Raw genomic sequence first — 21,676 nt, 5'->3', positions numbered from 1 at the left:
GGGTGGCTCAGTGGGTTAAAGCCTCTGCCTTCAGCTCAGGTCATGATCCCAGGGTCCTGGGCTCGAGCCCTGCATTTGGCTCTCTGCTCAGCAGGGAGCCTGCTTCCCCCTCTCTCTCGCCTGCCTCTCTGCCTACTTGTGATCTCTGTCTGTCAAATAAATAAATAAAATCTTAAAAAAAAAATGCTGACCATAGCCATTCACTCCAAATACTTCCTTTACAGCCCCTAAGTTGGGAGTCAGAGGTTCTTTCTCTGCATGCTTTGGGCAGGGACAGAGGGCAGAGGATGGCTGTTTGCATAGTCTATGCCCTGTCCCCGTCCTCGGGCTGGCTGGGTTTACCTATCTTATCCCACTGAGTCCGAGGCAGTCCTGGGACAGGACTCCACAGATAGATGCAAATGATTCTCAGGGTTAAAAAACTAGCCTTCGGCACAAGGTGGGAGCAGTAGTGGCTGGACCTGGAAACTGAGGGGAGCTTCCCCACCCTTATGCTCGGTTCTACTCTATGATTACAATTTATATTTTTGGATCTCATGATGCTGTGGAATCAACGTGACGTGTGTAGAATCACTTTCCGAGAATATAATCTCAGGGAAAAAAGCACAAAACTGCACTTAGAGCTCGGTCGTAGGAGTGACATCACCCAGTATGGTGCCAGCCTCCCCTTGGCAGATGGGAAACCTGCGGGGGAGATTTAATGTTTGTGACAGCCCTTTCTCACTAACATTTTGCCCCATCCTGTCATCGATATTCTATTTTTACTTCAATAAGCACGCGGGTGTGGCAGCCTGAAGAGTGGGCGTCATATCCGGCCAGCCATGAGAGATCAGGTCACCAGGCATGAAAGGTAGAGAAGCCACATTGTCTCCCTCTCTGGGTTGATGGTGGGAAGGGAGGCCCACCCAGGCCCACTGCCCACCTTCTGACTTGGATGAGGCATCAGCAACGCAAGAAGAGAAGTGGAGATGTTTTGCCTCTTATTTATTTATTTATTAGAGACTTTTATCTATCTGAGATAGCAAACCAGAGAGCACTAGAAGGGGGAGGGATAGAAGGAGAAGCAGGCTCTCTGCTGAGCAGGAGCCCACCACAGGGGGCTTTATCCCAGGAACCTGGGATCATGACCTGAGCCGAAGGCAGACACTCAACCGACTGAGCCCCCCCAGGCCTCCCTGTACCTCTTATTTATTGTCAATACCTCAAATACATCTGAAAGGTCCCAGTTTGCTGAGACAGGGGGTTTCACAGGAAACTGAAATTTGTCATCCGATTGTTACCGTGGGCCTGACGTGGGACTCTGTCAGCTGACCTCTGTGGCGCATGTGACCCTGAGAAGTTGACTAGGTGGGAGGGTAGGTGTCAGCCTGGAATGTGCTGGCGGTAGCCCCTGCTGAGGCCACAGGACAGTTCTCCCCTTCTCATGTGGGGTCCCCCACCCCTGAGTGCTGGCACATGACCCACAGTGCCAGCTGTAGGCCACTGTGTGTCACTGCGAAAGAACAAGAAAAGCAAAGAGAAAAGCTGAACTATTCCTTAGAATGAAAACATAATGAGGTCTTTTATGTCCCACATGGGTGGAGGCCCTAGAGATCAGCCACAGGTGGGCTGGTGGCCTCAGTGTTCCTGCCACATACGTCCTGACAGGCGAAGATTTGCGCAGAAAGAGAAGTAAAAAAAAAGTCCCCTGCAGTAGTAGGTCTCTGCTGTGGTGAGGTCAGGCCAGGATGTTCACCCTCCACCTCCCTCTGTCCCCTCAATGAGGAAACCAGGGCTCAGCCAGGTCTCAGGGGAAGGTGCTGGTGCTTCTGGGCTCACAGACAGGTCAGGGTACAGGTGGGACCTCCAGGAAGTGGTGCAGCTGGGAGCGTTCCTTCATTTGGGGCCTGGCCTCTATGGGAAGTTGCAGTCTGAGGTCCCCTTCAGCAGCAGGCCTGGCCCACCCAATGCGAGGGGAGCTGGGGCTGTCACTGTCACTGGCCTTGCATGGAGGAGCCTCCTTGGCCCTTCTGCTCCATACACAGATATCTTGGGACACCACTGAGGTGGCCCTTTGAGGAACACAGGATTGTCCCCTCACCCCAGGGTGGTTTGTGGATAGAGGATGTTGGAAGAGGCCCCAGGCCAGAGAGAGGAGACTCTGAGTGGCATGGGGTGGTCCCTTCCTCTTGGGGGCAGGGGCACAGGGTTCATGTCATACCACCTGGGAGTAAGTGTCTCTGTCCCCAATCTGCTCACCAATTCACTTTCACAGCCGGTGCTCGCTTACCATGTCATTTTGCACAAGGGCCTGTGAAACAAATGGAATGATACCACAAAAGGCAAAGGTGTGTGACTCCATGGGTCCCACCTGCATGGCTGCTGCTGGGGAGGACTCCCCCACCCCCCCATAGGCTCTCAGTTTTGGCCAAAAGGACCTTGGCCTGGGGGGTGGGATGGGGGCAGCTTGGCCCATGGACAACCTTCTGAGGGACTGGGGACCCCAGATGGGAAGGAATAAAGCATGTGTTCTCCTGGAGGTCCCCTCTGTGGGTGGAGTCCTGCCCACAGCCCTGGCCTCCCCCACCTTCCTGCCTCAGTGCTCCTTTCTTCTACCTTCTTCCTGGGGCGGGTCCCTTCCTTGCTACTTCCAGGGTTGTGGTGAGAATACTTGTAGTGAAAATATCAAGAACACATCGTAAACAGTGGGTGGCAAGAAACAGAAGTGAGTCAGATCTGAATGTAGAGATGGCCTGCTTGCTAATCTGGGTCAGATGGATTCCCCAGAGCAAACGGCTACTCACTCTAGCTCAGAAGACCCAGTGCTGGTCATTACTGCAGCAAGCTAGCTTGCTTCCTGATTTTTTTGTCCTTAGGAAATGTACTTTACTTTGCAACCAGTGTATCGTCATTGTTGAAAAATTCTACCGTGTGAATAAACAGAAAGCCAACCCACCCACCAACCCACCCATAGTGTAAAATCACTGATAATCACGTTACCCAGAAATAATCACTGTTCACATTTTATGTATGTTCTTCATCTTCTTTTTCTCTTCATACACAGATGTCTTCTATACTGTTACACATATTTTACCAAAAACTGGCTACATATTCTGTAAGCTCTGTTGTCACTCAATGGTGTAGTAATACCTTTCCATGTCAATGGGTAGGGTAGACACAGATATTTTTTTAGTTGCTGTTAAAGTGAAAAACAAACAATCCCAACACCTACACAAATTAAAAAACTTAAATGAGCAGTCACATTTCTAGAGACAGAAAATAGAATGGTGGGTGCCAGGGGTTGTGGGGGAAGGGATGGGAAGTTTTCTTTTTCATTTTTTTTTTTAAAGATTTAATTTATTTATATGTCAGAGAGAGAGAGCACATGAGTGAGCACAAGCAGGGGGAGCACAGGAAGAGGCAGAGGGAGAAGCAGGCTCCCCGCTGACCAGGGAGCCCGAAGTGAGACTCGATCCAGAACCCTGGGATCATGACCTGAGCCGAAGGCAGACGCTGAACTGACTAAGCCACCCAGACATCCTGGGAAGTTGGTTTTTAATGGGGACAGAGTTCAGTTTGGGAAAGCAGAAAGGTTCTGGAGGTGGGTGGCAGTGATGGTTGTACAACAGTCTGAATGTACGTAATGCTGCTGAACTGTGGGCTTAAAAATGGCACAGGTGGGGCTGCCTGGGTGGCTCAGTGGGTTAAAGCCTCTGCCTTCAGCTCAGGTCATGATCCCAGGGTCCTGGGATCAAGCCCCGCATCAGGCTCTCTATTCAGCAAGGAGCCTGCTTCCTCCTCTCTCTCTGCCTGCCTCTCTGCCTACTTGTGATCTCTGTCTGTCAAATAAATAAATAAAACCTTTTAAAAAAAATGGCACAGGTGGGGGGCACCTGGGTGGCTCAGTGGATTAAGCCTCTGCCTTCGGCTCAGGTCATGATCTCAGGATGCTGGGATCAAGCCCCACATGGGGATCTCTGCTCAGCGGGGAGCCTGCTTCCCCCTCTCTCTCTGCCTGCCTCTCTGCCTACTTGTGATCTCTGTCTGTCAAATAAATAAATAAAATCTTTTAAAAAATGGCATAGGTGGTAAATTTTATGTCATGTGTATTTTACCACAATAAAAAATATATATAAAATAAATTATTTAAAAACAGTGTGAATGATTCAAAGTTGTGTTTAATGAAAACTGAAAGACTCCCGTCCTACCCTCCTTACACTCAATATGTGGGCTGTTGAAGAGATAACTGATACTTTAAAATTATAATAGCAACAACCAGGAAGTTCCCGTGTTAGAGCTGAGCAGGTCATACACACTGTGTCACTTAATCCTCGGGAAAGGGGTATGAGATCGACAGAGCTGGTTTCCATTCCAGAACCTGAACTCTAAACAGCTCAGCTCTGCTACTTCTTTTTTTTTTTTTTTTAAGATTTTATTTACTTATTTCACAGAGAGAGATCACAAGTAGGCAGAGAGGCAGGCAGAGAAAGGGGGAAGAAGTCTCCCCGCTGAGCAGAGAGCCTGATCTGGGGTTGGATCCCAGGACACTGAGACCATGACTTGAGTTGAAGGCAGAGGCTTAACCCACTGAGCCACCCAGGCGCCCTGCTACTTCTTTTTTTAATATTTTATTTTTAGGGCACCTGGATAGCTCAGTCAGTTGGGTGTCTGCCCTTGGCTCTGGTCATGATCCTGGAGACCTGGGATTGAGCCCCACATTGGGCTCTCTGCTCAGTAGGGAGCCTGCTTCTCCCTCTGCATGCCCCCCACCCCAACTTGTGCATTCGCTCTTTCTTGCTCACTCTTTCTCTCAAATAAATGAATAAGATCTTAAAAAAAAAAAAAGATTTTATTTTTAAGAAAGCTCTATACCCACCCTGGGTCTCAGACTCACCCCAAGATCAAGAGATCCATGCTCCACCAGCTGAGCCAGTCAGATGGCCCTGCTACTTCATTCATAACATAATTTTATTTTTATATTTATTTAAAAGATTTTATTTATTTATTTGACACACACACAGAGAGAGCACAAGTAGACAGAGAGGCAGGCGGAGGGAGAGGGGGAAGCAGGCTCCCTTCTAAGCAGAGAGCCCCACATGGGGCTCAATCCCTACCCTGAGATCATGATTTGAGCTGAAGGCAGAGGCTTAACCCACTGAGCCACCCAGATACCCCGATTTTATTTAAGATATAATAATAAGGGGTGCCTGGGTGGCTCAGTCATTTAAGAGATCATTGTAAGTCATTGTCAGGGAAGGAGAAAGTCACCCATCATCTACCACTCGGCCTCCTCACTACTTTAGTGCATTCCCTGTAGCCTTTTTTCCCATGTTTCCACCCTCTTCTCCTACTTGTGCAGGCAGCCTCCGGGTTAGTGCCACCTACAGAGGGGCTTTGGGGGGCTGTGGGGAAGGCACAACACTGGTATCCCAGTACTTCTGCTGAGCCAGTCCAGCGGGGGTGGTAAAACCAGCCTTAGCTTTGAATCTTACCAGTTGTTTGATTGGAGATAAATCGTTTCACCTATCTGAACCTCAATGTGTTTAAAAATAAAATGCAGACAATTCTGTCAGCCACCAGAGATTATTGTGAAAATCAGTCTCTCTGGTTCCTTATAAGTGTAGTACCATGTATTCTTAGGCATTATTGTTCTTTTTTTTTTTTTTTTTTTTTTATTTGACAGAGAGACAGAGGGAGAGAGATCACAAGCAGGCAGAGAGGCAGGCAGAGAGAGAGGGGAAGCAGGCTCCCCGCTGAGCAGAGAGCCCGATGTGGGGCTCGATCCCAGGACTCTTGAGATCATGACCTGAGCTGAAGGCAGAGGCTTAACCCCCTGAGCCACCCAGGTGCCCGGCATTATAGTTCTAGTCCTAAAGCTTGGGTTTGAAAAGCTTGGCCTCTTGGTAACAATGGGTTTTGTTTCGAGAGAGACAGTTTACCTGTTAGAGGAATTGCTACTGGAGGGAGACTCAAAGGCTGGAGATGTTTCATCCTAGCCCCACCTGATGCATGTGCGAGCAAGATGGAGGCTGGCCCTAGAATTCCAGGGCCCCTGTTTCTGTGGTTCTCAAATATGGGTCCATCCCCAGACCACCCGATGGTGAAGGGCCTTGAATGCAGGGCTCTGGACTTTGGGTTTTGTCTGGAAGTTAATGAGGAGATACAAGGATCTGGGAGAAGAGTGTGTGCTTCATCTGAACTGTGGGAGTTCATAAAGGCTTTAAACAGGGAAGTGAAGAGACAGGAGTTGTATTTTAGCAAGATGTGGCCTGGGCAGGGGTCTGGAGGCTGCCCCAGATGGAGGCGGCTGCTGGCCAGTGAAGACGATGCCAGGACAGCTGTGGGGGAGGCGAGAGGAAGCTGTGTCACAGACTACATGTGGGCTCTGAGGAGCTGGTCGGGAGCTGGTGTAGATATGCCCTCACGCCACCTTTGGGGTTTCTCACCTTGGTGCAAAGGGGAAGGGATTCTTCTCAAGAACCAGCAACCTCCAGCCAGACTTCTTTGGCCAGTCCTGCCTGTCCAGGCCGTGTGATCTTTGGCCAGTCACTTAACCTGCTCAGGCCTCAGTTTCCTCATTTCTAGTGGGGATGAAATGCAAACAGCTTGTGAGGATTTGAAGGCTGCACAGCTAGGTGTGGCATGCTTAGCGCTCTTTGGGGCTCTTTGCAGGATCCCCATCTGTAAGACATGATTCCATGCTCGTGGAAGGGAAGCTGTAGGACCACCAGACTTTCTTATGTAGGGGCTCCCCTAGGGACTTGATGGGGTGAAGATATGTAACTTCCTCCCATGTTCGGGGAAATGTATAGTTGATAAAAAGCCCTTCCACATCTATGTTCCCATTACCTTCCTCTTAACAGCCCTTTTAGACAGGCACCCTCTCCAGATTATTTACTTATTTATTTGAGATAGAGCTAGAGCAAGTGAGCAAGTGAGTGAGAGAGAAAGAGCATGGTGGGGGGAAGGAGTAGAGGGAGAAGCAGACATCCCGCTGAACAGGGAGCCTGATGCGAGGCTCAATCCCAGGACCCTGGGATCATGACCTGAGCCGAAGGCAGATGCTTAACCCACTGACCTACACAGGCATCCCAACCTTCTCTACTTTATAGCTGAAGAAACAGGCTCAGAGGAGAGGGTCTTGTCTAAGGTCACAGCGCTGGTAGGATTGGAAGCTAGTTTTGGGTGACTCAATGTCAGAGCCGGACCCATCACAGGAAATTGTCATGTCCCCCCAGTACATACATGGGGAGGCTGAGGCCAGGAGGGGAAGAACTTACCCGGCCGCAGTGAATTCAAGATGGAGCCAGGAACAGAGCCCGGATCTCTGACTTGTAGACCCCACCTCTTGGTGGCTTTCCCACTTCACTGAGTAATAGCTGCTTTTTGTCTTTCTACCTTGTTTCATGGAAACCAGTTCCTGAAATCAAGTGTTTTTTCCCAGACCTCCCAGACGCTGCGAAGCCAAGAGGGCCACTGGCAGCTTCTGTAAGAAACACTGAAGAAGAACAGGAAAAGGGGCCGTCTGTGGGGCCAGTCTCCTTTCCAGGCCCAGGTATTTTAAACTAAATTAAATTTTTTAATTTAAAGAAAATGTATTTAAGGAAACGTTTTATCTATCAGGATATTCAGCTCAGCATATAATAGCAAAAAATTGAAAATAACAAGGACGATGGTAAAGTTAATGACCGTCAGTCAAAACAATACAGTACTGTTAAAAATGTTGTGGATGTGTATACATACATGGAGACATGCTCACAATATATTGAATTTAAAAAGTAAAAAAAATGGGGCTCCTGGGTGGCTCAGTGGGTTAAAGCCTCTGCCTTCAGCTCAGGTCATGATCCAGGGTTCTGGGATCGAGACCCCCATCCGGCTCTCTGCTCAGTGGGGAGCCTGCTTCCCCCTCTCTCTGCCTGCCTCTCTGCCTCCTCTCTGTCAAATAAATAAATAAAATCTTAAAAAAAAAAAGTAAAAAAAGTCAGATACCAACAGAATATTAACTGCTTATTACTGTTTCTTGTTTTTGTTTTTTAAAGATTTTACTTATTTATTTGATACAGAGAGAGATCACAAGTAGGCAGAGAGGCAGGCAGAGAGAGAGGGGGGAAGCAGGCTCCCTGCCGAGCAGAGAGCCCAATGTGGGGCTCAATCCCAGGACCCTGAGACCATGACCTGAGCCGAAGACAGAGGCTTAACCCAGTGAGCCAGCCAGGCGCCCCTGCTTATTACCATTTTTATAGGAAGAAAAAAGATAGCTCTGAAATTGAGGGCTCTCTCTGTGCCAGACACTGTTCTAAGCACTTCAGAGATGCCTACATAATCCTCAGTTAGCTGTACAAGTTAGGTATGCTGATTCCATTTTACAGATGAGGAAATTGAGGCATAGAGAAGTTACACAGCTCGCTAAGGTCACATGCTCTGGGACCCAGGTATTTTCCCTGTGGTTTCCTGAGTCCCGAGCACAGGTGGGTCCTGCTGCTGGTTCCAGCTGAGAACCTGATGACCTCTCCACTCTGTACTGCCCATGGCAGCTGTGTGTGAGGGGTGATGACTGGTGCTGCCTGCCCACCTCCCCACCTTCCTCTCCTCTGCCCTTCACACATCTGCTGCTTTGTTCCACGGCACCTGAGGTGATTTGCTCAAGGTCACGAAAGTAGGAAGTCACATCTGAGTATTGCGGTTTAAATGCCTCTGTCCTTAACACCAACCACACTGCCATCCCAGAGCCTTTCAGACCACTTCAGATTGGGCTCCCACCCCCTTGTGCCCAGGGAAGGGTTCAGGGACAGTTTGTCAAATGATGGAAGGACTCAGCCTGAGGGTGGCTTCCCTGGGGCAGTGTTGGGAGGGGTTCGGGGGAGGGGTACCATTATTCACACTATTTGCACCCGTTTGTCCCTTCTCACCACCTCTCCCTGAGTGCCTGGCCTCCCTTCTGCTCTGCTGTAGGCTCCGAGTGGTGAGCTAAAGCTCCCAAATCCAAGAAATCTCAGTTCATTGATGCTGTTCCTGAAGCCTGGGTCAGCATTGGCCTAGAGGAGTGCACCTGGGTGTGTGCATTAGACAAACCTGTATTTGAATCCCACCTCTCAGTTTCTGGCAGGAGAATTACTTAGCTTCTCTGTACCTCGGTTTCTTTATCTAAAAAGATAAAGGGGTGCCTGGGTAGCTCAGTTGGTTGGGCGACCAACTCTTGATTTTGGGGAGTCATGATCTTGGGGCTGTGAGATTGAGTCCCACATTGGGCTCTTTGCTCAGTGCAGAGTCTGTTTGAGATTGTCTCTCTCCCTCTGCCTATGCCCCTCTCCCCACTCACGAGCGCTGTCTCTCTCTAAATGAATAAGTAAAATCTTAAAAAAATCAGGCACAGTAACGAAAGCCTATGTCAACATGTCATAGTTGCTATGGCAACATGTCAGCGTTGCTACCATTAGGTGCCCATCAAATGTTAGTTAATATTAGCGGTGTTCTGGACACCCCAGATAAGCTGAAGCTGGGAAAATAATTCTAGGCCAGGAAGTCTGAACGGTTAACTGTAGCTGAAGATAAAAAACAAAAACCAGGGCAGAACTGTGATCAGCAGTTAAAGATAAAGGAAAGTGGTCCTCAAGCAAAGGTGATACTGGTTGATGGCCAAAGGGAAAAATTACAGTAAAGCAGGGAAATTCTAGGGGAATGCTGGCCCAGATGGAGGAGGGGATAGGGGTTACCAACTCTGGTGTTCCTTATGTAGGGCTACTGCAGAAACCAGCCTCATCTGGAGAGGGCTTTGCACTGATAGGGACAAAGGGGGTGGGGAGCTCCAGGGCAGGATGCAGCATCCTCCCTCCCCAGTGTTCTTGACTCATGCCTGTAGTGACCCAGCCCAGCAGAACAAGAGTCTGTGTATTCTGCTTGGGAGAGCCGACATTCCAGAAAGACTTCCGTAGGAAATGTTTTTCTTAGTGAAAGTTTTGACACATGGAGGGTGAGTGCTTTGGAAAGGACATGTGTGAGGCTGAGTGTCTTCCCTGACCCAGAGCTTCCACCAAACATTTACAAAGCAAGTCTAGTTCTTATCTGATTTGTCAGCTTTGCGGCATTGGCTCCAATCCCATTCATTTTCTCCCCAAAACCACAGGGATAAAGAGCCCCTCCTTCAACTAGTAGCCCTCATATATCACAAGAGCAGACCTCGGTGACACCCTCCCAACCTCAGGAAAATCCCAGGCGTCAAGCCAGCCCAGAAAGTCATGATTTATGTGAAGCCAGTGCTGGCCTGCAAGTCAATGGGCAAAGGGAGAGGGACCATCTGCACAGTGAGAACCCTGTCCTGAGGCCAGCTCTGGGTGGGGCCAGCATAGGACAGAACTTGAGGTGGGAAGCGGGAGGGAAATGGAGCAACCTAGAGCAGCAGTCCCCAGGGCATGGAGGCTGGGTCCCCGTGGTTCAAGAGAGCTCGGATGTTAGAAAAGATGTATATCTCATGCGTAAAAAACTCTGGGGATTTCAAGGCTAAATACATCATGTGTGAATTAAAGCAGATTGAAAGAAAAACATCAAGTCACTCACAGTGAGGTGGCACAGAGACACAGCTAACAATTAGGAGAGGGATGAACATGACCACAGTTTGGGGACCCAAGCCAAGGGTACTGAGCTGAGACCGAGAGAAGGCAGGGTGTGGCTAGAGGCAGCAGTGGCCTGTCAGCAGAGGTCTCTGGGCCGGCCAGCAGAGGCCTGTATTGGACAAGATCACCTGAGAAGCAGGAGGATTTTCACAGGACAAAGGCCTGAGAGAAAGTAGGGAAGGAGTTGGGTGAAGCTAGAAGAGGCTTGGGGTCTGGGTGAAGGAGAGAAGGTGGGGAGGTTGGGTGGGAGTGTCTAAGGCAGGGTCCCCTGGTGTCTTTAGGGAGAGCAGGGCCCTGGATCTCCCATTCTTGTCCCCTCCACACTTAGTCACAGGGGAGCAGCCCCTGGGAAGCTTGGGCGGATGTGGGCGTGGATTTGAGAGTGTGGTGGGGCTCTCAGCTGTCTAGAGGTCTAGAACCATGGACTCCGAGAGAGGCTTAGGCTGCCCCTCCTCTTGGGCTCTGTGAGGATGAAAGAGGCTTAGCCGGCGTTAGGTGAGCTTTATTTTATCAGTTGCCTTGGCTGATAGTTTAGTAAGCCTGATTCTAGCTTCATCAGGGTGCTATTTTCAGTCTTCCGAATTTTATTTTTTATGGCCAAAGTTCCAGATTAATCCCTCATTTCCTGATGTTATAAAACCAGAAATACCTGAAACAGGAGGCTTGGGCCAGCAACCCTGGGGTCAAGGCCAGATTCCCTTCGAGGGCTGGTGCCCAGTTACGCAGAGGCCATCCCAGTCCTGGGGCCACCTGGGAGTTTCCAGATGATGACATCTGAAGCTTCTGGCTTCTGGCCAAGGCCTGCTCCTATGTGGATCGGCCACCACAGCTTGTCCCTCATGCCATCTCCACCCTGGCTTGCACCCACTCTAATTCATCAGACTCCAGACTGCCTTGTTAGTGTTCAGGTTAATCCTTTTCTGGTGCCCCTCGAAGAAATGTCACCTCTTTAACCTGGCCTTTACATGACCCCAAACTACTCTTCAAGCCCTCTCTCTCCCGAATCTTCTTCATTCTCTAAGGGATTAAGAGCACGGATTCCAGGGATGCTGGATTAACTCAGTCAGTTGAGCTGCCAACTCTTGATTTGAGCTCAGGTCTTGATCTCAGGGCCGTGAGTTCAAGCCCTGCTTTGGGCTCCATGCCCTGCATTGGGTGCCCTGCATGGAGCCTGCCTAAAAACAAAACAAAACAAAACAAAACAAAACAAAAAAAACAAAACCATGGACTCTAGAGCCACTGACTGTGTGCCCTTAGAAAGGTTTCTTCACCTCTCTCTGCCTCAGTTTCACCATCTATAAAGATAACATGGTAATAGTACCTGTCTCCTAGGATTGTTGTCATGATTAAGAGACTTAACACACTGACGCATTTAGAGTAGGGCCTTGTGTGACAGTGGCGTTTGCTAGCTAAGCATGCCTGAGTAATTTCTGCATGCCTGGGCTTGCCTGCTCTCATACCTCCCCACAGCCAGTCCTACTCCTTCAGTGCCCGCTATCCACTTTTTTGAAATCCTCTGTGAAACCCTCCTTGGCCTCCCAACCTGCTTGGGTGGCCTCTCTGCTGCCTCTGCCCTTGGAGGCTGGTTATTACCATTGCTGCTACAATGGAGTTTTCTGGAAGGCGGGCTCCACAGCTAATCACCTCTGTGTCCTTCATTGCTCCTTGTGTGGGAAATGGGCCGGAGTAGGGCTTGGAAGTCACATGGATGTCCATCTGAAGCCTGGCTCTGCCACTTACTGGCTGAGTGGCCCTGAGCCAGTAGCCACCTCCAGTGCCTCTACTTCTCCCCCGGCCCAGTGGGAATCATATATGGAACCAACCTTTGGGGCTGTCACAGAGCTTCACTAAGGTGGCTCATGAGGAGCGTATAGGCTGGTCCCTGGGAGTGTCAGGAAATAGCAGGTGTCATTAGTGACAAAAAGTGTTTGCGGAATGAAGGAGAAATTGATGTGGGAACTGGTTGCCAACCCCTCCTGTCTTCCTCCTTTCTAGGGCACGGCCAGACCCATGGTCCCTCCTTTTCAGGGCCTGCTCCAGCCAGAGCCAACCTCCCGCCTCCTTCTGCAGATGCCCCTCATTCCTTAAAAACTGACTTTCCTGTTTCATCCGATTCAAAGGTAAATCTGGGAATACCGCCTTCCTCCCCCCACCCCCAGCTTGTGGCTCCCACTCAAAAATGCAATGTGCTGGGGCTCCTGGCTGGCTCAGTCAGGAGAGCTTACAGCTCTTGATCTTGGGATCATGATTTCGAGCCCTACGTTGGGTTTAGAGATGACATAAATGAATAAAATGGGAAGAAAAAAAAGACCAAAATGGGGGCTAGGGATTAATGGGATAGGGAGAAAGGAATTACTCCAAGCTTCCAAGACTAAATGCAGGCTATCAATGCAGCTAGGGCCTGGGGCCCTGGGATTGGGGATGCCCTTTACACAAATACATGTTTTTAAATGTGCTTTTCCATTCTTTGTGTTTGATGGGAGCTGATACATGGTATCTTTCTCCCCACAAAATATATTGGTTACATGTATACTAAGTCATTTGCTTACAAACCACCTCTCTTCTAATCCTTTCCCACCCAATATATGTCTGAATTGTTCCAAATTTGCAGTGACTTGGGTCCAGGACCACATGTGACCTTTAGGGTCTTAGACACTTTTGCCTTTGTGGGCCTTTTTTTCCTTCATGAAAAAAAAAAAGGATTATATTTTACAATTGCACTGCACAAAGATGAACCTAATCCAAGCTGTATTACAAAATTAAAACAATTTCTTTGACTCTAAAAGTTCATTCTTATTCTTCTGGCTTTAAAAGAAATCAGAACATTTTTGTGGGCCTCTAAAAGTATCCTGGGCAGGGTGCCTAGCGGAAAAGCCAGTGCTACATGGGTCTGGTTAATGAGACTCTTCCATAAAGGAGACGAGCACTTAAGCATTTTTTTTTTAAAATACATAATTACTAATCTTCAAAGATAATTTCCTAATTGGTGGACTGATCATGGTATAGTGTTAAGTGAAATCACCAGAAGTCAAAACTATGTGTATGGCATGATCCTGATTTTAAAAAGAAATCCTGGGGTGCCTGGGTGGCTCAGTGGGTTAAGCCTCTGCCTTTGGCTCAGGTCATGGTCTCAGAGTCCTGGGACCGAGCCCCGCATTGGGCTTTCTGCTTTGCAGGGAGCCTGCTTCCCTCTCTGTCTCTGTCTGCCTCTCTGCCTGCTTGTGATCTCTCTCTCTCTCTCTGTCAAATAAATAAATAAAATCTTAAAAAAAAAAAAGAAATCCTGTGTATCTAATTTATAAGAAGTACTTTAAACTCTCATAGCAGTTCAGTGGATAATGGGATCGTGGATGGTATTCACCCTCTAATTTTCAAAAACTGTCTGTAAGAACATAGATAACTTTAAAAAAAGTTAAACCTCTGTACACCTATTTTTAAGAAGGTACGTGACTGAGGGAGAGCTTCTTTTCAGAGACTCACACAGAATTGCATTTGTTTGTGTGAACCTAGATCCTGCTTCCCAGCTTGTATACCATGTGTAGGACCTGGGGCACCAGTTCAGCTGCTGACCAGCTGTGTGACCTCACCACCTCTCTGACCTCCTTGATTCTCACTTTTGTAAACTGGGGAAAAAGACAAAGCAAAAACCGTAGCCACGTGCCAGGAATATTCACATTTTAATTGATTTGCAGGATTACCCTCCAGAGTACTATGGTTATCTTCATTTTTGCTGCTCTGGAAACTAAGGTTCAGAGAGGTTAAGCTGCTTACCCAAGGTCACAGAGCCAGTTAGAGGCAGAGCTGGGATTTGAGTGGGCCCTATCCATGTCCTATAAAGGACCGTTTCTCCTCACTGGACAAGATGAACTCCCCTACCTCTTCAGCTTTGATGAGCTAAGATTCCCTGAGGTAGTAGGGAAAAAATAGTTTCCATATTAATCCCATACTAATCTCCATCTCTTCTGTCTGCATTCCCAGGGCTTTAGTACCTCCATTCCTAAGCAGGAAACACTTGTGAGCCGAGCTGAAGACAGCCTTTTCTGGAGCGAGGCAGATGTGGTCCAGGCAACTGATAACTTCAACCCAAACCACAAAATCAGTGAGGGGACCTTTGCTGATATCTACAAAGGGCAAAGGCATGGCACGCCATTTGTCTTCAAGAAGCTCAGAGAGGCGAGCACTTCTTGGTTTCAAGTAAGGGGTGGAAGCTCTACTGGCGAGCCTGGATTTTCATGTTTCATTGTCTTTTCCCACAGGTGGCCTACTCAGGTCCAGGATCAGTCGAAAAATTCTTCCAGGCAGAGGTACAAATTTGTCGCAGGTAAGCCTCCCCTTTGGAAAATACTTTACTTAATGATGACGGCTAACCTTGATATAGTGCTTCCTGTGTACCAGGCATGCCTTAAAATTCCATATGTAAAAATTCACTGAATCCTCATAAGAACCTTGTAACATTGCTGCTCCTATCAGCATTGTTTTGTACATGTGCAAATTGAGGCCCAGAGAGGTTAAGTGTCTTGTCCAAGATCGCACAGCTAGTAAGTAGCAGAGCTAGAATTTGAACCTAGGTTGGTCTGGCTTCATAGTCCATGCTTTTTCTATGAAGCACCTATATGCATAGATTAGAATTATCAAATTCTCTTGGCTCGCTTGGTCCAGCTCTTTCCTTCCAAGAAATCTGTTTCTATCCCATTTTTTTTGAGATGGTCAGAGATTTACTGTTTCCAACTCCAATGGCAAATCCATCTCAAAATAGTATTGCCCCAGAGTAGGACTTAGCAAATGATGCCCAGTGGGCCAGATCAGGCCATGCCTGTGTGTGTGTAGTCTGATTGCTAAGAATGGGTTCTCCATTATAATTATAAGAAAAAGATTTCATGATATGTGAAAAGTATATGAAATTCAGATTTCCATGTCCATGATAAAGTTTTTTTTTAAATATTTTATTTATTTATTTGACAGACAGAGATCACAAGTAGGCAGAGAGGCAGGCAGAGATAGAGGAGGAAGCAGGCTCTCCACTGAGCAGAGAGCCCGATGCGGGGCTCGATCCCAGGACCCTGGGATCATGACCTGAGCCGAAGGCAGAGGCTTAACCCACTGAGCCACCCAGGCACCCCCATGATAAAGTTTTATTGGAATACAGCCACACTTACTTATCTCTGTCTTCTCTCTGGCTGTTTGTGTGGGATAGTGCACTGTCGAATAGTTGCTGCAGAGACCATATTGGCCTAGAAAGTCTAAGATATTTACTGTCTAGCCTTTGGCAGAGACTTTTTAAAAAATATTTACTTCTTTATTTTGAGAGAGAGCAGGGAGGGGAAGAGAGAGAGGGAGAGAGAGTCACCAGCAGACTCTGCGTGGAGCGAGATCACTACTGAAGGGGAAACTAGAGTCTGATGTTCAACCGACTGCGCCACGTAGGCGCCCCGACAGAGAAATTTTGAGCCATAAAGTCTTGAGCAATAAAGATCTTCAAAAGCCCTCCTCAAACCTGCTCATTTTACAGATGGGGAAACTGAGGCTGAGAAGGGAAGTGAGCCTGCCTGTCCCAGAGCTGGCAGGGGACTGGCAAAAAGAACAGGAAGGACGTGGGGAGACTTGTTCTGGCTCTGCCATCACTGACTGATGAATTCAACAAAGGCCTGTCCAGCACCCGTCAGGTGCTGGACACCCGCTGTCATTCAACCTTGGCGAGTCGCTCTCTGGGTTTCCCCTGCCAACACACAGCCTTGGGCAAGGAATGTGTGATTAGTGTGGAGTGTCTTAAGAGATAAAGAAAATAATAAATAAGAAAATAAGAGTCACCTGTTTTCCGTAGAACCTATAAATAACTACTTCTGAATGAATGAATAAGCACACACATATTTAATCAAAAAATGAAAGTATAATTCCCCTTTCCATTTTTGCAAAGTACTTCCCTGAGTTGACAGACATCCCATTCATTGACTGGGCAGCTGTGGGTTGCAAAGGCCTTTTTTGGTCCTAGGGAAGATACACAGTCCCTGCCTTGGGAATGTTTATGGTCCAGAAGGGATTGAGTGTAAATGACTCTCCTGAGTATGAAAAGTGCAGTATGATGGCCTGGGGGGAGTGGAGGAGGGCAGGAGGGATTGACCAGGAGTCCATTACAATAGTCCTGCGGAGCATCCATCACGGTCTGACTCAGGGTGGAGGAGGGGTGAATGAATGGGACAGTTGGAAAACTGTCTATGACCATGAATGCTGACCAGTTAGATGGGGAGGTAAGGAGGTTTCCAGGAAACTTCATGGAGACTGCATAGTTGCCTTTTTGGGATAATAACTGGGCACAGAGTGGGTTTGGGAGCTGTTGAGTCAAAGTTCTTCACCTGAGCATCAGAATGCAAACAGACATTCAGTTCTAGAGCTTAGGAAGGGGCTGCAATGAGAGATTTTGGGGAGCATTCCCCATAGAGGTGGGAGATACCTGGAGATATAGCTGATCAAACAAGATGATGAGCTGAGCCGGGGGTACTGAGCTTCCAGAGGAAGGCAAGGGAGGAGAGTCTTGGTGAAAAAAGCCAGGGGAAAACAGTCAGAGAGGTATGAAGAGAGTCAGGAGGGAACGGTGACTCAGAACCTAGGAGAAGAGGATTTCAGGGAAGAACCCAGTCCCGGGAGTCCCAACAGCCCTGCGATCTGCCTTCCCTGCATGCTGGTCATGACCGTGAGCAAGTTCCTTAACCTCTAAGCCTCTCTTTCTAGAAGATGGGCTAGTTAGGGTGATCTGTGCAGCAGAGCAGTGAGGTAGGGTAAGTCTGAGCTCCTTGACTTCACACTTGTTGAAGGCAGGCAGTTTTAATCTTTCTACCCTGGTACTGGGTCTTCAGGGTTCAGAGCATTTGGTATCTGGGAAGTCACTGGTGACCTCATGGGTAGAGGGGGCAGAAGAGGGGTGGGAGGTAAGGAATTAGAGCATTCTTTGTTTATTCTTTCTGTCTGACTCCTCACCTCTGCACTAATATGTGATTTCAGATGCTGCCACCCCAACGTCTTACCTTTGCTGGGCTTCTGCACTGGAAATCAGCTTTGCAGCCTGATCTACCCGTACATGGCAAATGGCTCTTTACAGGACAGACTCCAGGGTCAGGTAAGGGGCTGGGTCATGGTCAGAGAACAGGACCAGATAGCATCCAGTTAGGGACTCAAGGTTTAAGGACTTCCGGAGGGGAGAGGGGACATTAGAGAGAAGTTAGGCTGGGATAGATAAGATCTGGCTAAACATCTTCAGGTAAAAACCTATGAAAAAATTATTTGACAAGAGCAAGACAAAGGTATCCCATAGTACTAATCTTATTTAACATTGTTTTGGGGGTGCTAGTCAAGGCAATAGAACAAGAAAAATAATTAAGAGATACAGAGTATGGAGAAGTAGAAGCAAATTTTTATTTGCTAAAAATGCCATTCTAGGGGCGCCTGGGTGGCTCAGTGGGTTAAAGCCTCTGCCTTCGGCTCAGGTCATGATCTCAGGGTCCTGGGATCGAGTCCAGCATCAGGCTCGCTGCTCTGCAGGGAGCCTGCTTTCTCCTCTGCCTCTCTGCCTACTTGTGATCTCTCTCTGTCAAATAAATAAATAAAATCTTTTTTTTTTTAAAGATTTTATTTATTTATTTGACAGACAGAGATCACAAGTAGGCAGAGAGGCAGGCAGAGAGAGAGGAAGGGAAACAGGCTCCCTGCTGAGCAGAGAGCCCGATGCGGGACTCGATCCCAGGACCCTGAGATCATGACCTGAGCCGAAGGCAGCGGCTTAACCCACTGAGCCACCCAGGCGCCCTAAATAAATAAAATCTTAAAAAAAAATAATTAAAATGCCATTCTAGGGGCGCCTGGGTGGCTCAGTGGGTTAAAGCCTCTGCCTTCGGCTCAGGTCATGATCCCAGGGTCCTGGGATCGAGCTCCACATCCGGCTCTCTGCTCAGCAGGGAGCCTGCTTCCCTTCCTCTCTCTCTGCCTGCCTCTCTGCCTACTTGTGGTCTCTGTGTCAAATAAATAAATAAAATCTTTAAAAAAAATAAAAAATGCCATTCTATTATATAGCTATTTGCTTGTGTCCTTATGGGCTATCTCTGGAAAGATACAAAAAACTGGTACCTTGGCTGCCTCTGAGGAAGTGAGCTAGGTAGCTAGGGCGTGGGAGAGGAATTTTTACTCTATGCCCTTTAGTACCTTTTGGATGTTACAGCATGTGAGCATAATACCAATTAAAACTACAATTTTAAAAAAGATTTTATTTATTTATTTGACAGATCACAAGGAGGCAGGGTATGGAGTAGCAGGGAGGGAAGGGAAGCAGGCTCCCTGATGAGCAGAGAGCCCAATGCAGGGCTTGATCCCAGGACCCTGAGATCAAGACCTGAGCCAAAGGCAGAGGCTTTAACCCACTGAGCCACCCAGGCGCCCCTAAAACTACAATTTTTTTTTTAAAGATTTTATTTATTTATTTGAGAGAGAGACAGTGAGAGAGAGCATGAGCGAGGAGAAGGTCAGAGGGAGAAGCAGACTCCCCATGGAGCTGGGAGCCCGATGTGGGACTCGATCCCGGACCCGGGGATCATGACCCGAGCCGAAGGCAGTCGTCCAACCAACTGAGCCACCCAGGCGTCCCTAAAACTACAATTTTAAAAACAATCTCCCTCCCATAAAATCCTCAAATAGGAGGAAGATTTATTCCACAAGAGAATTACTGCTTCCCTTAACAGAGACCAGACAAAAACGGTTATTCATAGTATAATAATGATTTTTATGTTTGCTACACTCTTGCTGTGTGCAAAACACCACGATAAAGGTTTTACACTTGTCCCCTTCAGGCCTAGCTACTACTCAAGAGGTATCCCCCGTTTTCCAAAAAAGGAGTTTCTCGCTCAGAGAGGCAAAGCAACCTGCCCAAAGGAACACAGCTGACAGATGTCAGGGCTGGAATTTAAACAGGGTTCATGTGGCTGTAAATTCCAGAGTTTTTGAGAAGGAATCTGTGATCAAGCCCAGCTCTTAGAGGATGTGGGACCTATGATGGGGCTTAAAAAATAAGTAGTGATTGAGCCTGGAGTTTCAGTCCTAGAACAACAGTGCCTGGGGGATGGTGAGGGTTTTAGCTCACCCTGCAATCCCCATCAGCCCCCATGAAGTCTCCCTAAATATACATAAAATTGCCATTAGGCCCATGTGCTTAGTGTGCTAACACAAGCTCCTCATCCCCTCTCCCAGGAGCCCCCTCCTAGAGGAAAATTCCAGACCTGCCACTGTATAGTCGTGATAAAAAGAGCTGCAGGTTAGTGAGCATCCACTGTGTGGCAGGCACCATGCTAGGGGCGTACCATATACTCATATACCATATACCCCCTACCATATTGTCCTCTGAGTCCTTAGAGCAACCCTAGAGAGGCATGGGGTTAACACTTTTATTTTATAGCTAAAGCAGAAATCAAGGCTCAGGGACATCGAGCGTCTTTCCCAGAGTCTCACAGCTAGTGCGTGTCTGAGCTGGGATTTACATCGAGGTCTCCAGATGTCAGAAGGGTACCCTGCCAGTACACCATGCTGGTTGAGCCCCCTCACAGAGGATGTGATGGTCTGGAGGAGAGACGGGAGCTGGGAGCTCGTTGGGATTTGGAAAAGGCAGAGGTGTGACTGATTCTCTCCCTCTTTTTCTTTAACTTAGGGAGGCACGGACGCCCTCCTCTGGCCCCAGCGCGCCAGCATCTGCTCTGGGCTGCTTTGTGCTGTGGGGCATCTGCACAGCTTGGAGATCATCCATGGCAATGTCAAGAGGTGGGGGAGGGGGTCTCTCAGGACCCTGCCGTGGGCCTGCACTGCGGGGGGGGGGGGTCCAGTCGCACACATTCCTGCGCTCCTTCCTCTCCCTCAGTCTCTCTTGCCCTTGGATGGCTCCTCCCACCCCACCTCTCCTGGGTCTCTTCTCTCTTTCTTTGTTATTCCCTCAAAACTCAGGGTTTCTGCTGTCCCTACACACTGCCTCCCTGTCACCGTGCTTGTCTTTTTGAGCTGGTGTTTTCCCAGCGCATACCCCACATCCCTGATGCCTTTTACTTCCAACCCAGCAGCTGGTCTGGACCTGATCCTGGAGCTTTGGGCCAAGGCCTCTAGGATTTTGAGCTCCTCACTCAGCATCTTCCTGGACACCCATCCCCTGCTTATGTATCTGTTGGTAAAAGCAACTCATGTCAGGGAAGCTTCCTGCAGGGTAGGTGTGCAACCCAGTATCTTAGCACCATGCTCCCAAGAACAAGAGTCCTGTCTGGGGACTGGCAGCATGGAGAGACTCCAGAAAATATCAGAAAATCTGGCATAACTGACCTTGAAACCATAGAACTCATACTTCCTCCAAGTTTTCCATTTGGCAAGTGGAAGCCTTGTCCTCTTGTTTCCTCCCTGATTCTTGCTTGATTACACAGACAATTGTAATAGCAAGAAAGGAAATGAAAGGGTGAGAGGGTGAGAGATCATTCTGGCCCTGGTGCCCTGACTTCTTCAACTGTTGCCCACACAGAAGTCCTAACCCTAAGGGGGCACTGTGTCTGCTTACCAATTCATGTTTTCTTTCTTACCCCTTTATTTAAACAAGGCAAATCTTTCCTCATGTGGCATGCCATCATTTTTAGTGACTTCTTAGTTTTCTGTTGAAGGGATTGGCCCATAATTTACTTAACTACCCCTAATAGGGGATATTGGAATTGATGTCTGTTTTTTTTTTTTAAAGATTTATTTATTTTGTGAATGGGGGAGGGGCAGAGGGAGAGGGAGAGAGAATCCCAAGAGCGTGGAGCCCAGTGGGGGGCTCAATCCCACAACCCTGAGATCATGACCTGAGCTGAAACCAAGAGTCAGACGCTTAACCAACTGTGCCACCCAGGCACCCCTGATGTCTATTTTTTAAACAACTGTTTAGGGTTAGTTTGATTATTTTTATCCATGTAATTTGTTTTCTTGTTTGTTTGTTTTCCCCTTTGAAGTAGCTTCTGAGAGTGTTGACTCCCACAGGTCAGATGCCCAGGTCCAAGAATGTTTTTATTGTTCTTCATAGTCCCATGATCTGGGCAGGACCA

At 48.1% G+C, this 21,676-nt stretch overlaps 1 protein-coding gene across 3 annotated transcripts in view; it reads left to right on the top strand.

The window, feature by feature from the left end:
* The window catches only part of IRAK2 (interleukin 1 receptor associated kinase 2), a 60,901-nt gene that overhangs the window by 21,097 nt on the left and 18,128 nt on the right, over positions 1-21,676 (top strand). For 2 of the 3 annotated variants that reach the window (XM_047744940.1, XM_047744930.1), the window contains exons 3-8: positions 7,424-7,534; positions 12,585-12,709; positions 14,568-14,762; positions 14,846-14,910; positions 17,586-17,700; positions 20,272-20,381. In XM_047744940.1, the coding sequence (XP_047600896.1) occupies positions 7,424-7,534; positions 12,585-12,709; positions 14,568-14,762; positions 14,846-14,910; positions 17,586-17,700; positions 20,272-20,381 (721 nt within the window). The remainder of the gene's footprint in view (positions 1-7,423; positions 7,535-12,584; positions 12,710-14,567; positions 14,763-14,845; positions 14,911-17,585; positions 17,701-20,271; positions 20,382-21,676) is intronic. The other variant, XM_047744948.1, reaches the window with a different exon arrangement.

The sequence above is a fragment of the Lutra lutra genome, chromosome 1 (assembly GCF_902655055.1).
Source record: "Lutra lutra chromosome 1, mLutLut1.2, whole genome shotgun sequence".
NCBI classification, from domain to species: domain Eukaryota; kingdom Metazoa; phylum Chordata; class Mammalia; order Carnivora; family Mustelidae; genus Lutra; species Lutra lutra.
The sequence above is the reverse complement of the archived record's forward strand: the minus strand, read 5'-3'. Positions and strand labels throughout refer to the sequence as shown.